General features: G+C 43.1%; 1 protein-coding gene across 1 annotated transcript in view; it reads left to right on the forward strand.

Annotated features, from left to right (window-relative positions):
• Window positions 1–1,018: 1,018 nt before the first annotated feature.
• Window positions 1,019–17,685, forward strand: part of MBOAT2 (membrane bound O-acyltransferase domain containing 2) — a 223,450-nt gene continuing 206,783 nt past the window's right edge. The window contains exon 1 of the mRNA XM_030555474.1: window positions 1,019–1,230. Within this exon, the coding sequence (XP_030411334.1) occupies window positions 1,159–1,230 (72 nt within the window). The 5' untranslated portion in view covers window positions 1,019–1,158. The remainder of the gene's footprint in view (window positions 1,231–17,685) is intronic.

A 17,685-nucleotide genomic window follows, 5' to 3' on the forward strand; every position in this document is an offset into this window, starting at 1 on the left:
CTCCACCATAGTAGCATCCACTATGATCTTCCTAGCCCAAACTGGGCAATAGTTATCAGGGTAGCAGTTAGGTCCTCGGGCAATTGCCATTTCCTTTTCAGTGGGGACCAATGCTCTCAACCTTCCTAATGCTGTGGCTCCCAAGCTTTTCCCATCCCATTGTGTCAAGGGTACCAAACTTCTGTCAAGTGCTGATACCAATGTAATCTTTAGGGTAGGTACTACCCTCTATCTAGTGCTGCTGCCCCAGTACTCCCACACTTGTCCCCCTCAAATGCAGATATCCTCCACAGTTCAACCCTACCAAGTATTCTCCTTAATCTAGTCTCTTCTGCTCAGTGCTGGTGACCCTCATTAACTTTGCTATTGCTGGTAGAGGCCCTTTAACGCCACCATTGCCAGTACCACTCCTAATGCACAAGCTTCCCCATAACCAGCCCTCTCCATTGCCTCCCCCAATTGCCAGTACCCTCCTCCAATGCTAAGGCATCCTTATTAATCCCTCCCCCCATAGCCAACACCCTTTCCCCAATGCCAGGGTCTCCTCATTACCTCCCCATTGTTAGTGTCCCCTCTTCAATGCTGGGGTGAGGCCTCCATTAACCCCCCATTGCCACACACCCCCAGTGCTGGGGTCTCCTCTTTACCCCACCATTGTTAGTGCCCCCTCTCCAGTGCTGGGGTGGGGCCCTATTAACCCCCCATTGCCACCGTGCTGGGGTCTCATTATTCCTCCCCCAGCATTGCCGTGGCCCCCACTTCTGTTGACCCTTCTCCACTGTCGGTCCCGCGGCCGCTCCCCGACAGAAGGCGAAAGGAGTCACACCCCAACCCAACCTCCCCAAACCCGGTTGCGCTGCCACCCCCGGCGCTGGGTGGGAGCTGATGCCTGGTGACTTTGTCCCGCCCTCCTGCTGGGCGGGGATTGGGAGACTCCACCTGTCACTCAACCATATGGCCGCGTGTGGAGTGGGCAGCGGGACTGTCACTCCGCGGCTGGGCCGCTCCCACCGCCTACTCCGGCCCCTCGTTGTCACGACGTAACTCGGGCTCTTAGCGCTGCTGCCGCTGTCGTGGAGAGCCGGGAGGGAAAAGCGGCTTCTTCTGCTGCCCCCCGACCAGTCCCCGTTCTCCCGGGCCGGGGGCGGCGCCCTCGCCATGGCTACCAGCACCACGGGCTCCACACTGCTGCAGCCGCTCAGCAACGCCGTGCGGCTGCCCATAGACCAGGTGAGGATGGGGAGGCGCCCACCCTGCCCGGCTTCCTGTGGGGAGAGGGGGCTGGCTGGGTTTAGCCCCCTCCACTCCATCCCATCCCCCATCCCTCCCCTCCTCATCCCAGCCATGGCATCTCTCCCCGCATGCACCCCACGCAGCCCATGGCACGTCTGTGTGTGTGTGTCTGGGGACAGCCCCCAGCACCTTCTCCCGTGCGTGCCCAGGCACCGGGGTGCCTGTGTGCATAATCCAGCCCTTTGTGTGTGTGCAGGAACGCTTGTGCCTGCATCCACCCATCTCTGACAATAGTGTGTGTGTGTGTAAGATGTGATGAACATGGGTATGCATCTAGTATGAGAATAGGCAATAACAATGCTATTTGTGCAGGTGCACATGGTGTACCTCAGTGTTCTGATAAATACAAAAGCATACATCAGATAGTATTTTTAGTACAACACTTGTTCTAAACTGCATTACAGATCTGTAATAAAATTGTGTACATAATATAGTTATATGTGTGTTTACAAATTGCTATGGTGGTGGTTGACTCCTGTATGTGTGGGTTAGTAGTTATACCAAGGGATTGGTAGAAACCATACGTTCTTTTCCTAGCTTTGTAATTACCTATGTGGCCTCGGGGAAGACATTTAACCTCTTCTTTTTTTTCCTCCCCCATCTGGAAAGGGGGGGATAATATTGACTTGTCCTTCCAGAAGTGTCATGACTGTTAGTTCATTTCTGCAGTTCATGGAACACACTTACTCTGCATTTATGTATTACTTATTTTGTGCATATATGTATCTCTTTATATAAACAAAATGTTTAATAATTAATATATACCCCTGGGCACTGCACTTCCCTAGTGGCGTTTATCTCCGGATGTATAAATACCTGATGACTTATGTCTCTTAACACATGTAAAGTAGAAATTGTTATCCCTATCTTATGGGTGGGGAAACTGAGATGTAGAGGTTTTGTGACTTATCCAAGGTCATATAGTATGTTTGTGAAAGAAATAGAAATAAAACTTGGATCTTCTAACTCCAAGGATAAACAGTTTTACAAATATATATGTAATGTTCATAAAAAATGTAGTGATACTGTGATGTATGGGTAGAGAAACAATTTTAGAAAGAAGAATAATAAGAAAAACCATGGTGTAAATGTGTAAAGGCTGATCTGGGGCAGAGCGTCTAAGTTTCTAAGGTGATAGTACGCAAACAAAGGAAGCAAGGTAAGGAAAATAGAAGAACTCCTATTATATGTACACAGAAGGAGTTTTACATTTAAGGGGCGTCACCAAACCAAACTTCACAAGAAAAAATCAATGGGGACTAAATATTGAGGAAAGGAAACTCTCTAGAAAAAAAGAGTTTTAAATTTTTCTACTCCACTAATACAAGAGTCTAAAAATACCCTAATTCTATGGCTTCTAAACATACATATAAAAAGATATGGCTGTTACAGAAGCTCCCAAAAGCAGGCAATTCTAGTAAATTCTGACACCAGGAGCTAGATATTATATAGAACTTCAGTTGATTCGGTATGCATCTCGTACTGGTAGTAAGGGCAGTATGTGGCCTAGTGTCTGAACTCTCTTATTTCTAAATTTTTAAATTCTTAAAGCACGAACCAAACCTTCTCTATTTTTGTAAAGCAACTAGAACTCACTTGGATGTTGTAAAACAAATAATAGATAACTCCTCATTTATGGCATGATTCCAGGATGTTGGCATTCGTTATAACTTTCATCACTTTGTGGCATATGGTCACTTGTTCAAACTCGTTTTGATAAATATTGCTGATATATCACTTGAAATTATTTATCCAAAAGACTGGAAGGTCTCCATCTAAAACAGAGGTAGGCAACCTATGACACATGTGCCGAAGGCAGCAAACAAGCTGATTTTCAGTGGCACTCAGACTGCCTGGGTCCTGGCCACCAGTCTGGGGAGCTCTGAGTTTTAATTTAATTTTAAATGAAGCTTCTTAAACATTTTAAAAACTTTATTTACTTTACATACAACAATAGTTTAGTTATATATTATAGACGTATAGAAAGAGACCTTCTAAAAACGTTAAAATGTATTATTGGTAGGCAAAACCTTAAATCAGAGTGAATAAATGAAGACTCGGCACACCACTTCTGAAAGGTTGTCGACCCCTGACCTAGAATCTTAATCAGTGTATGGTTTATAATCTGTATTGTTCTAGTGTTCTGCAACAAATGCTTCTGTAAGATAGGTGCTTTATGAAAAATACCTTGCACTTATCTAGCAAGCTACTTGGAAGCTTCCAGGGCAATTTCAATGAAAACTGTGTGTAGTTTAGAAGGTTTTTAACAAGAATGTTAAAATACTCCCTCTTCCCCCTCATTTTTCTATTGTCCGGCCCTATGGACTATTAATGTTGATATGTAGATGTGTACAAAGGAAAATTGTTGTGTATTTTCATTAGCCATGATTTAAGCAATAATAATGTTGATTAGAGTATAGATTCAAGGCTTTGTGAAATTATACAACTTCTTACAAAGTTGTATTTATTGGAGTACTTATTTAAAAAAAATCTTTACAGCTGAGACTTTTGTATAACAAGTCTCATCACAAGACAAATGCATAAAGATATGTTTAATTAGGGAGATAACACGAATGTTGGATGTAATCAAATGGGATGGAGTAGTGGAGGGAAAAGACTAAAAGGAAACAAAGTGTTTGGATAAATTGCTGTATGTGCAAAGGTTATGTATGCCATTCAACAATATTGTACAAACACTAGGGATTATAAAAAGCAGATCTGGCTGAACGAGGAAGTACAAAAGGAGTAAAAGCTTTTTGTTTATACTGGTATAGTTAAAGCTACACAAATCCCTTTTGTGGGAGTTGTACCAGTTTGGCTGTGTCTTCACTGCCAAAAAAGGTGGGTTTTTACAGTGAGATAGGTAATGTGTGTTAACTATTTGCTGTGAAAGACATAGTGGAGACAAGGCTCTAGTTTTTACAGTGAAGTTGCTAGGTGAGATTAAACCCATGTGGAGGGTATAATGGTGACTTTGTCTAACTATACTTTAGTGAAAATCTCTTGTGTCTTGTCTCCACTGAAATCATACAGAAATATGGCTAACACGTGTTGCTGTTAAAATAAATTTAAAGAAAAATATTTTTTGTCTTTGAAAACAGCCTAAAACTTGGATTAAGAGTATGATTTTTACAGAAATAGTTATACAAAAATATGCATGTAGACCAGACATTAAAGGGGATTTAGAGGTACTGCTTAGAAAAACACTCAGTACAGCCAAGGCTTGGAAAATTTGCCAAGTACCTACTAGTCAGAGGTATATTTGAAAGACAGGAGAGGATGGATCCACCCGAGAGATTCAAAGGCAACCACATAGTGAGAGGACCAGTCCCCCTACTTTCGTCAGCTGTGGCGAAAGGGAGAAAGCTGTTGTAACAGATATGCTAATTTCCTGTAAAATCCTTGGGAGACTTTATTGAATGAAGTGTATTTGGGGTCCATTTTATTAAATGAATGGTTTACGTATAGGACCCTACTAAATTCAGGGCCATGAAAAATGTGTCACGGACCATGAAATCTGGTCTCCCTCCGTGAAATCAGGTCTTGTGTGCCTTTACATACAGATTTCACAGGGGGAGACCAGCATTTCTCAACCTGGGGTTCCTGTCCCAAAAGAGGGTTGCAAGGTTATTTTAGGGGGGTTGTGGTATTGCCACTCTTATTTCTGCACTGCCTTCAGAGCTGGGTGACTGAGGAGCGTCGGCTGCTGGCCAGGTGCCCAGCTCTGAAGGCAGTGCCCTGTCAGCAGCAGCACAGAAGTAAGGGTGGCAGTACCATACCATGCCATCCTTACTTCTGTGCTGCTGCTGGTGGTGGTATTGCCTTCAGAACTGGACTCCCAACCAGCAGCTGCCACTCTTCACCCATCCAGCTATGAAGGCAGCACCTCTGCCAGCAGCAGCACAGAAGTAAGGGTAGCCGTACTGCAACTCCCCTACAATAAGCTTTCAACCCTATCCACAACTCCTTTTTGGGTCAGGACCCCTACAATTACAACACCATGAAATTTCAAGTTTAAATTTATGAAATCATGAAATTTATGATTTTTAAAATCCTGTGACTATGAAATTGACCAAAATGGACCGTGAATTTGGTAGGGCCCTATTTATGTATTACTGTAGGCTGGGATTGTACGGCATCTCTCATGGGTGGGAGATGTGACAAATGTCAGACCTGTGGTTTCAGAAAACTCCATTGAACAATGTGCCAGACAGGAATGGACTCATGGAACAAAAAGTGTTGTTTTCCTGGAGAATACCTAGGGGAAGTTGATTGCAAATTTCCCACTACTGGTTATGCAGAAACACAGGGCATAGCTTCATAAGGCTGTGGAGTGGACTGTTGTTTGCTGATCCTCTTACCTGAGGCCATCATCAAAGACCCAAGCCAATATAAAGGAAAGCCTGAACTATTCATGGGTGTTCTGGTTCTGAATCTGAGATGGTTATGAACTTGTAACCATGATGAAAACCATGTTGTGGCTTTTGAAGGACTGACATCTACCAGAGCCCGAGGTTGGACTTGTCTCTAGTAAGCTTTTTAATGTGCATGTAGTTTCTTCTGTTGTCTTTAATATTTTTTTCTGTAGTACTTTCACCTTATGAATAAATGTACTTGCTTATAAAAAGCTGCGTGGTAAAGTTTGTGACTGTTGGCAGTGACAGTTGTTCATAGCCTTCAGAGAGAAAGTAAAGAACAGCCTCTGACCTATTAAGGCATTCTGCCTTGCTGGGGAACTTACAGTATAGGCAGAGAATCAGGCAGCCTGAAAAAAAATCCTGATCAGGAGGGAGAGAGATGCAGGTCTCCTCCCAAAATGGATGACTGAGGGGCCAGGAGCCTAGACTGGTCGCCCTTGTTGGTGGATGAAATACAGATGCATTTTCCCTGAACTGTGGCAGCTGGGATTTTTATAAATTTGAAGTTCCAACTTCTCCAGTTGTTGGAAGGGTCAGAAGCTTTCTGTTTCTTTTCCCCTAACCCATACATAGCCCCCTGATATCAGGATGGGAGTTTCTACTGCACTACCTCTCCCCAAGGCTCTGTTTTTAAGTCCTCCTGCTCTGGTTAACTGAAGTTGCTACTTCAGAATGCTAATGTGTTTCTTAATAGTTGCAGTGCTCCTCAAAGGGTTTTGGATATCAGCACAGAACCTGAGCAGAGTTTTGCTAATTTCACTCTGGTGGTGCTTGGCAAAGTTCTGAGCAGTAGCAAAATCACCAGAGCCAGGACTGGCTGTAGGTTTTTTGCCACCCCAAGCAAAAAAAAATTTTGGCTGCCCCCACCCCAGCCCTGCCCCCCCCCACACCTCCCTGCTACCCCAGCCCTGGGCTCTCCCCACCACCACCTGCACCCCCCTGCCGCCCCAGCCCTGGTCCTCCCCCCACCTGCGTCCCCTGCCACCATAGCCCTGGGCTTCCCCACACCCCGTGCTTCCTCAGCTCTGGGCTCTGTCCCCTCCACCCGCACCACCTGCCTCCCCAGCCCTGGGCTCCCCCGCCCCCTCCTTCCACCCCAGCCCTGGGTCACTGGCAACTTGCTGCCAGGGTGGGTCATTCAGCAGGAATTTTGGATGTGCACAGAACACAGACAGGATTGATTCCCATATGGTTACAGAACTGCAGTAAAGTGGAACAATTTTCAGCTTGTGTGATTGGAGGATATCTGGATGCATATTATAATACTGTCCTCCATAAATGAGAAAAAGTTGAGGTGCCTTTATTATGCTTTTGTTCCACTCTTTCTTCCTATGGGGAATTTGCCAATGCAATATCATTGTCTTCCTTTTAAACAAATAAAACTTAAAAAAGGCAATGGCTGCTGAAAATAGCAATTCCAGCCCTAAAAACCACTGGGAAGCATTTCTTGCTCAATTTTATCCTACTTTTTCTACAGCAAATTACAGTGAATCAGTATATTTGATTTGGGAAAAATGAAATAACAGCTGCCCAAATTGAGCTTGAGCACTCCTGAATTTTGAGGTGTTCAAATCAGGAAGGCAGGTGCTAGATTCCCATTCTGAGTCTAGCTAAATCTGGGAAGGAAAAGTCAATTTCTGCTTCCATGGCTCAGAAGTGGAAATCGTTCTACGTGCCTGATACTGTATCTAAAGCTGCCCAGGTCCAGAGCCTTCCCTCCCTTACTTTTCATTTTAAATTCTAATGGGATTAGAATTTAGTCCACCCAGTTCCTTCTTTGGGTGCTGCAAGGTGAGGTCACACCAGTATCCCTAATCCAGTCTGGGGATGTCTTCTGAAGGGGATATCTGGGCCAAAGCCTTCTACTCTTTGGGCACATTTGTTCCCCATTCACAGTGCCAACCCGCTCTAGCAGTGAGCTCTCCATTCAGAGCAAGCTGCAGCATGAGGTTTCCGCTGCGATACTCCCTCCCCCTCCCTTTCCTATTGATAGCGGCCAAGGGAATGCTGGGAAATTTAATTCTTTCCCTGCTCCAGGGCTGGCTCTATAGGCAGGGGGCTAACCAAGGAACTACAGCTCCCAGGGCCCCATGTTGGTTCTCTGCTCCCAGGCTGGATCCCTGCCAGCTGCTGCCCCTGTAAATGGGCTGCTTCAAGCAGCTGCTTGCTTTGCTGGTCCCTAGAGCCGCCTCTGACCAGAGCTTTCTCTCTACAGATTTGGAAGACAATTTGACACAGTCATATATGAAATAAGGCATAAGGATCTGCATGTGGAAAGTTATAATTGCAATCTAGGGACTAGAAATGTAACTCTATTAAAAATAAAAACTTAAATTCTGCAGAAATTGATAGTGGAAGGCCCCAAATTCATCTGGGAGCACTTCTCATTGGCCACTATTGAGTGGACTTTCAAGCCTTGAAAATTACAGAATTAATCTGAATACATAAAGATACAAGGGCTTTATTTTAACTTTTGTTCAGAGGGTTTTTTCAGCCATCTCTGATAGTCCTGCAGATAGGTGTGGGATGGGAGAGAATTAATATTTGAAGGGGATCCAACTTTAAGTACACTCCTCACTTAACATCATCCTGGTTAACGTTGTTACGTCACTGATCTATTAGAGAACATGCTCAGTGGTTTGAGCATTGGCCTGCTAAACCCAGGGTTGTGAGTTCAATCCTTGAGGGCGCCACTTAGGGATCTGGGGCAAAAATCAGTAATTGGTCCTGCTAGTGAAGACAGGGGGCTGAACTTGATGACCTTTCAAGGTCCTTTCCAGTTCTAGGAGATTGGTATATCTCCAATTATTACAAAGTTGTGCAATGTTTGGTTATAACATTATTGGTCATAGGGGGCTTGGAACGAGTGTGGGCCAGCAGCCCCTCTATCGGGCCTGGAACCAGGGTGGGCCAGCAGCCCCCCTATCGGTCTCCTCTCCACTCCCCACAGCACCTTCTGCCCGCCAGCATTCCAGCGGATCAGCAACTTCCCCCTTCATCCCCACAGCAATCAGCTGTTTCGTGGTGTTCAGGAGGCTCTGGGGAGGAGGGGGAAGAAGCGAGGACATGGCACGCAGCCCCCTCCCCCCAAGCTTCCTGAATACTGCAAAACAGCTGATTGCTGCACGGGGAGGGAGGGGGGAGGCTGCGCGCTTCCTGCCCATAGCAATGTTTGGAGGCATTCAGGAGGCTGGAGGAGGGGGAGGAGCAAGGACTTGGCGTGCTCAGGGGAGGGGGTAGAGCAGAGGTGGGCTGGGGCCTTGGGGGAAGGGGTGGAGTGGGGGCGGGCCTGGGGCAGAGCCAGGGGTTGAGCACACCACGGCACTTTGAAAAGAACAGCAAGAGGAACAGCCAGATGATTTACCCTCTGACTCCACCACCTCAACCAAGCTTCACAATCATCATTGCTGAGTACAGTATTACATTGTTTATGTATATAATGTCTTTTTTTTTTTGGTCTGGCAAAAATAATTTCCCTGGAACCTAACACCCCTTCCCCCAATTTACATTAATTCTTCTGGGGAACTTGGATTAGCTTAACATCATTTCGCTTAAAGTCACATTTTTCAAGAACATAACTACAACGTTAAGCAAGGAGTTACTGTATTTACCTTCTTTCTCCTACAAGTCTGTGTTCCCTTTTTCATTGGTCTTCTGCCTCCACCGTCCCATCCATACCCTTTCTCCTTGTCTTCGCTCATGGAAGAGGCTCCTGTATTAATTCTAGGTCACTATAGGATGACACTTTGTCTATTGAGGGAATAGTGCCAGCTCCCTCTGCCTCCCCTAGTGGCAGATAAAGATGACTTGTGGCATTTTTGCTTTTGTTGCCATAGAAGCAGGCAGCAGTGGTGGAGGAGATGGCAGGAAATATAGTGATGAGCTATGTGGTAGTTGGGAAGGTCACTGGGAGCAGTGAAGGCAGAAGGAGAAGCCTCTGGGCTTCATAGGGATTTAGCTACCCAGAAGGACTCATGAATTCAGCATAAACTGGGTGTGAGTGGACAAAAGTTCCTCTGAGGATCATGGAAACAGAGAAATGTAGGGCTGGAAGGGACCGCAAAAGGTCCTCAAATCTAGCTTTCTGCCATGAGGCAGGATAAAGTAAACCTAAACTGTCCCTGACAAGTGTTTGTCCAGCCTGTTTCTAAAAACCTCCAATGGTGGGAATTCTACAGCCTTTCTTGGTGGGATATTTTGGAGCTAACTATGCCTGCACTTATCTATTGAACTGCGTATGTGGGTCTTAAGATGACTGGAGAAACTCCAACCCTCTTGTGAATTTCAGCTCTCTCAGAGAGAGGAGATTCTGATTGGCTACCTCCCTTGCAGCCCTGCCTCCTGGAGAAAAGCAGCCCATCAGGACTGCTGCAGAAAGCCTGAAGAACTTTCTGCCCTCCCCTCTCCTCTCAGGAGCCCACACTATTCTAATAGGAAAGCTGGGGTGGGAAGGAGAAGAAAGAGCCCAGCAACTCTGCTCCATCCTCTCCTTCTTATTCAAAATTTTGTAGATTCTAAGACCAGAAGGGGCCACTATGATCATCCAGTCTGACCTCCTGTATAACACAGGCCAGAGAATTTCCCTGAATTAATTCCTGTGTGAACTAGAACAAATCTTTTAGAAATATGTCCAATCTTGATTTTAAAATTTCCAGTGATGCAGAATCCACCACAGCCTTTGGTAAGTTGTTTCAATGGCTAATTATCTTCACTACTAAAAAATTGTGTCTTGTTTCCAGTCTGAATTTGTCTAGCTTCAACTTCCAGCCACTGGATCTTGTTACACCTTTTGTCTGCTAGACTGAAGATGCCATTATATTGGTTCCCCAAGCAGGTACTTATCAATTGATCAAATCGCCCTTAAACCTATTCTTTGATAAACTGAATAGATTGAGCTCCTTGTGTCTTTTACTGTAAGGCTTATTCTTTGATCATTCTTGTGGCTCTTCTCTGAACCCTCTCCAATTTATCAGTATCCCTCTTAAATGATGAAGAAGAGGGCTGCACAGAGTATCCCAGCATCAGTTGCATCAATGCAGAATACAGTGCAGAATACAGAGGCAATATGATCTCTCTGCTCCTATTTGAGATTCCCCTATGTATGTGTCCAAGGATTGCATTAGACCTCTTGGCTCTAGCATTGGGAAGGGAAGTCTGGGAGTTCATGTGCAGCTGATGATGCACCACAACCTCCAAATCTGGTTGAGGCACTACTTCCCAGGATAGAGTCCCCCATCCTGTAAGTATGGCCTGTGTTTTGTATTCTTAAATATATATATTACAATGCATATTATTTGCTTGAGTCCAGCTTACCAAACTGTCCAGATCACTCTGTATCTGTGACCTGGCCTCTTCCCTATTTACTACTATTTACTGTTCCTTTGATCTTTGTATCCTCTGAAAACTTTATCAGTGATGATTTTATATTTTCTTCTAGGTCACTGACAAAAATGTTAAATAGTGTGGGATCAAGAACTGATCCCTGCAGGATGCCTGTGACCAAAGAGACGGCTTCTCTTGCCTTCCTCTCTCTCCCTCCTTGCAACACCATGACTGGGAAAGAGCAGGACAAGAGGAGTGAAGAGCTTCGGGAGTAGGGTGACCAAAATCGGGACAGTCCCAATTTTTGGGTCTTTTTCCTATATAAGCTCCTATTACCCCCCTCCCCCCATCCCAATTTTTCACATTAGCTGTCTGCTTACCCTATTCAGGAGGAGTGGAAATGAGGGTGGGGAGGGGCAGAATTGATGGAGGTTCTGGGCAGAACTGATGAGGGTAGAAGTGATGGAGATTTAAGGGAAGAATTAATTGCTGGGCAGGAGGAAGGGCTGATGTAGGTGTGAGAGCTTTGCAGCAGGAGCCAAAGTCATGTTCATAAATTTGGAAGTGTAGGCAACACAAATTGTCACTGTCAGTGGCATTGGAGGGGTGGGTGGAGTTCAAAAAGCAAGAAAAGCAAAAACATGATATAATTTTTATTTAGCCCAAAATCATGATTTTTTTTTTTTTTAAATCTCATGATTTTTGGACGTTTGACTTGAGCTTTTTGAAACTTAAGGTTGACAATATTGAGTTACAATGCTACAGCTATAGCAGTTCTGCCAGTCAGTTTTCCCATGTAGACAAGTCCTTTCAGTGCTTTTTTTCTGGTTTTGTTTAGGCAACATAAACTAAACCAGAAAAAGGCGCTCTTATTCTGGAATAAGTGTGTCCACAGAGGGAGCAATAGCAGAATACTCTAGTGATAAGATGCTGGTAAATTTCCCTGTATAGACATGTCTCTCTGACCCATCTGTTTGCTGAGCTCTTGATCTTAAGGCTTCCTGTCTCTCTATGTTAAAAGAAGCAGTAAGAATTAAGAGTTGCACCTGTATCAGATCTTCAGTCCCCCTTATACAACTTGTAGGTTTGCCAGAATCTATGGTTATGTGCAGGAAAGGTGATGTGTATGGCCCCTTGCCAGTTGTGGCAACAAGTTGTGTAAGGGGTCTAGTCTTAAACTACATGAACAAGTATGTGTCTTTAAAGGTATTATATGGACATAGATTAAAAATCATATTTCAGAAATACCGTTACTAAAACCTTAGATTATGAAAACTGAATTCATTGTCGGTGAAGGCGATGCAGGGGGAAACAACCCTAATAATTTTCTGCTGTTTCTGTGGTTTGTGTTTTTCATTTCACTAGGATGGTGGAAATAAACTATTTATTGCAGGAATAGTGTGTGTGACTGATTAACACTCAGATCTCATCCCCAGAGAACAAATACTTCAGCAAGATGATTTTAAAAGGATAAATAGAAGGATGACATTTGGCAATAGAATAGTTGGGGTCTGAGTTGGGGGCAGAGCAATGGAGCAGGCTCTTATGGACAAGGCTGAGTGAGCTGTCTGTGTGTGGGCATGTCAGGCACAGTCTTAAGTGAATTTCTGAAGCTAGTCTGTTTAGTACACTTCATTCTATGGCTTCTGTTCATTAGCACAGTTGTTCAGTACTTGGATTGCAAACACTTATATGGAATGTTGAAACGATAATAGAAACAACAAAAGCTCTTCATGGAAAGTGTAAAAACCCATTTCCATTAGATTTTTTTTTTTTTTTTTTTGTAAAACCACTTAATTTCTTTTGCCTAGACCACTTAACATCATGTCCTTTTAACTTAGCTGTTAGAGAACTTCCCTATTTTTTTTGAGACAACAAACCTGTTAAGAATTACAAGGACAAAATGAATAATAAAAAAAAAAGGATAAAAGTTTTATAGGAAAATCTTCATATAATTACAGAACTGGATTTTGGTTTCTTTTCAATATAAAATAAGAACTATATCACTACATAACTCAGTAAGTGAAGCCATCTATAAAATTTGCCAGTTGTTAAATTAGTTATTGGAAGGGCTCCTTGACTGCAGTAAAAGTATAATTCTAGTTAAACATGTAGCAAAGCATTTAATATAAGTACAAATAACTATATTAAGATAATGTAGATGCCGAATGATGAAGTACCCGAAAGTCAGGAAATTGCAAAGTTAGGGCTGCATATGGAACAATAACTTTCCCTTTTGTGCAGTTAATTTACATGTAGAGCTTCACTGTTGACATTGCTTGCCTGCTGGGTGGTTAACTATTCAAGCTTAACATTATTTATGTAGCTTTCATACTGAATCTCGTAGTCTGTTGGAGGTTTATACCTAATCTGAAGGTGGAAGAAGGCATTTCTTGCCACTGTTACTTCCTGGATGTCCAGAGCTAGCAAAGATTCCAACAGAAAGCAGGAGACAACTGAGGGAGATGGAAAGTTGGTGGGCTGGGAAGAACAGAAGGTGACCAGAAACGAGGGGATGGCAGCAATGGGGAAGAGTAGCAGTCAGTCAAGGGAGGGGAATAATTAAAATGCCTCTCTATAATGGAGTTGGGAAAAGGAGAAGTCAGGTTCTGCTTTTTAGGATCAGGATTGTGTCTAACACCTTTTTGCTGCTACACGTATCTTGGATGAGTTTGACTTTCAGGTTCTCATGCATTAGCAGAGTGTGGCAATATTCACATTGCAGATGTTGAAGGAGGAATGTTAATTTCTCATAGGATTTAAAAAGGAAAAAAAGAATATTTCTATAAATACTAAATTTTGTATAAACTTATTTTACAAAACCTAAATTTTGGGCCTAATTTGACCTTGACAATTTTGGATTTGTTAGAATTTTATGCACTTTTAATTTTTTTTTATTAAATTAAAATAATAGGTTCTGATCCTGAAAATAGATACTTGAGTGACTTTTCAGATCAGTGGCATTCCTATATTGAAGTGTTTGCAGGATCAGGGTCCAAGTAGGTACTTATGTACTCCTTTGGTAGACTTATTCAGGTCTGCTAGACTTGTTCATGCAGATTGTCCCATAGAAGCTGTTGGGGCAGGTTGCTCTAAAAGTGAACTTGTAGGATATGGCCCAATGTAAACACATAACTAAGCATGTTTTTTAAATGCACTGTTAACCAGGTTGCGTTAATCTGTATTTATGGAGTTCATATATAGTACAAAGTATCTGGACAAACCACTACATCAAGGCCTAGTCTAAGAAGGAAAGAGGAATATGAAATAATCATCATTGATATTTTTTCATGATACATTTTTATCTCTGTTTCACACTTGCTGTTTAATGTAGTCACAGATGAAGTTGTGGGCTGAGGAGATAGAAGAAGTAATCTATGAACTACAGGGAATAAGAAGTGTAACTGTCGTCTAGCTATGTGCCATTTCATAATCTGGACATATACAGTTGATTATGTTGAGGAGTATTGAAAATATAACCTTATTTCTCTAGCTTTCAATAATTAACTTGTAATTGTATATGCTTCTGCCCACTAGTCAAATAACTGTCCACAAATGTCACTGTTTGACTTACACCAGTAATTGCAGGTTTTGCATGTGGAAATAGATTTGCTTGACATAGAGGCTTATTGAACATTTGGCCCTTAGTGTAAGCTGATGTAGCCTTTTATAATCTAATTTATGGAGTTTAATCAAATCATGGTTTACACTTTACACTGCAATGGTGATTGATGCAGGTTTGTGCTCTCAATTGGCTACAGTATGAAGAGCCATAAAGTCAGAATCACCCCCAGGACTATCATTAGAGTGAGGTTATGTCTACACTACAGACTTCACAGTGGCACTGCTGCAGCTGCACCATGGTAAGGCCTCCCTTGCAGCCTCTCTATGCCAATGAGAGAGCTCTCTGGCCGGCATAATTAACCCCCCTCACACATCCTCCTGTGAGCAGCAGTAGCTTTGTCAGCGGAAGAGCATCTCCCACCAGACATGGAGCTATCCACACAACCCTTGACCGACAAAAGTTTTAGCAACAAATATGCTTGTGTAGGCATAGCCTGAGAGACTCTAGAAACACCTCAGGAAAGACACATCCATTTATTAATAATTTTATTAAGTAGATAATAAATGCCACAGTCAGAGAATCATAACAGAAGAAAGTGAGATAATGAACGTCCAGCATTAAGAAGTTTCCTTGTTGGGAACTCCAGAGCCTGGATGATCATCAGGTGATGGTCAGCTAAGTGTCTTCTGATGTGTCTTCCCTCCCCCCCACCGCCCGCGCACAGGCCAAATGACACCTTTTATGAGTTATGCTAATACCCACTGAAGTTCATATCTCTGCAAGAAGGTTTCCACCTCTTTTCCTTGATTGTACTTCTAATTTAGTGTACCCATTAATTCCTGGGTACCCTGTTTTTACATAAGCTAAGTCATCAATTCCTTTATGTTCGTTAACATTTACATCAATTAATCACCATAGCAACTTGCAGTTAGCATATTGCTAACACCCTATTTTTACAAAAAATCCCCCAAATGATACAGCTGGCTTTATTATGATTTGGACTGGTACACTGCAGTACCTTTTTCCTAAACATCAGCACTCAACACATCTATTTACTGTAACAGCGTATTTTATGGTACAAGGTTTTTAATTGGTCATTGAGTCATGTTGACTTATTCTCAGGCCTGAGCGCTTATTTGGCTAAGCTAAATATCACTTAGGAGGAACAGAGTTGTTATGTGGCTGAGTTGGATGCAAGAATTAAAAGACATTACCTAGCTGAACAGTAGTCCGGTATAAACTGCTGATCCTTGTTTTGGTTCTTGACAAATTGAAACTTTAAATCACTTTGGGAAGTCTGCACTTGTTAATATCTATACCCTGTTAGACTTTACAATCTTTCTTGTGGTTAATGCAAATAGCCTTCCAAATGCTGCATTTGCATCTAAGGTTATAGAAAATGGTGCCATTCCTTTGTATATAATGTAGTAGTATTTTATCAAATAGTATGTCACACACCCGCTGTTGTGTGATAATGCAATGTGTTGATGGGACCTCAGAAGAGTCAAAGGTTAATTTTCTTTTCTTGATGAGATCACACGTTTAGATAAGCACAGCTGGTATGAGCTTCCCCTTCCCCCACTTGGCACTGTATTAACAATCTTTCTAAGTGAGTAAACCAGGTCTATCATCCTGTTGTGTGCAAGAATCTTCTTGGTGGAAAGGCCTCTTTTTGACAGCAGGTTCCCTATGCTGCCTCATCAGTTTGTCTAAACTCTAGCGGTCTGTAGCAGGAAGAGAAAACAGTCAGCTATGGATTGTGGTCTTCAGTTGTCCATTGCAGATAAAGATTGGGAAAGATGGGCCAATTGTACTCTAGGTTATGAACAGTAGCAGTTAGTAAGGAGACTTGAGCTAGGAATAAAAACAGTTTTCTTGGACGAAGTTTAAAAAGGGACAGTTTTATTGGAGGCAAAACAAAAAAAGTCCTCACTCCATCCCCACTCCCAACAGCCAGAGTCTGGGGGAAGTTTTTGACATTCTTTTAGCAGCATGTGGTTGGACCTGCTACATTTTGAAATTGGAATGCTCTTGGGCTGTTTGGCAGTGGTTTTACAAGATACATGGGGCTTGCATAATTCCAGAAAAGATACGTTTCCAGTTGTGCAGTTCTCCTCTTGCCTCCCTTGAAACTGTGGATTGCATGCCATTTGGAGCTTTTCAGACTCTGTGTATTCAAATGGGTCTCTCAAAGGTTACTCCTAAAAGGGAACTGTGTAACAGGAAGCAGAGGTTTCTTCTTTTCTTTGTTACTCTAGTCTTTACTCCCACCTCCCCAAAGTAGTACACAACACGCACATGATGCATGCCATCTATATGCACCTCCCATTCCCGTCTTAGGCTGGTTAGTGTACTGTATGTGCCGACCACATGGTAGCCAGCAACTCTTTTGGGTCTCCCCATTGCTCTTCTCCGCGTTAGGCTTCTGCTGTGCCCACTGCTCCTTTCTTCTCTCCTAACTCTGTCAGGTAACCCCCATTAACTAAACCAAAGTCTGATAAGGAATGAAGGGGTTATGCTTGATGCATAAGGGTAAGAGTTCAAACAAGCTCTTAACATTCTTTATACTAAATTGGTAAGTTTAGTTGCCTTAATACTGTGTTAATTCCTTGTGAAAACCTCATTTCCTTGGGTTTCAATAAAAGTAACAACTGCCCAACATCCTCCTCTCTCGCCCTCTAATTTCCTGTGTCCTTGTCCTAAACCTATCAAATATGAGATGGGGAAATAATGTAGCCAGGGCTGCAGGGAAATGTTCTGTTAGAGAGGGAAATAATTGCTGCAATAAGTTTTTAAGATAGGAATCTGTGAAAGGCATGTTTTGGAAGTTTCCCATCCATGTACTGACAGAGCTTTTGTTAATGTGCTTTCAGGATCTGGCAGCGCCAGGACTGTTCATTTTGGGATTTGTGTGTGGTGGGCTACTTTGTTCATGGATCCCCCCCTGCTGGTATAGAGAGGGAATGAGTGCTACCTTCATGGCACAGTTGCTCATGGACTTTAAGGACAGAATGGACCATCATGATCATCTAGTCTGACCTCCTGCACATTGCAGGCCGCAGAACCTCACCCACCCATTTATTCTTA

Source organism: Gopherus evgoodei, chromosome 3, assembly GCF_007399415.2.
Source record: "Gopherus evgoodei ecotype Sinaloan lineage chromosome 3, rGopEvg1_v1.p, whole genome shotgun sequence".
NCBI classification, from domain to species: domain Eukaryota; kingdom Metazoa; phylum Chordata; order Testudines; family Testudinidae; genus Gopherus; species Gopherus evgoodei.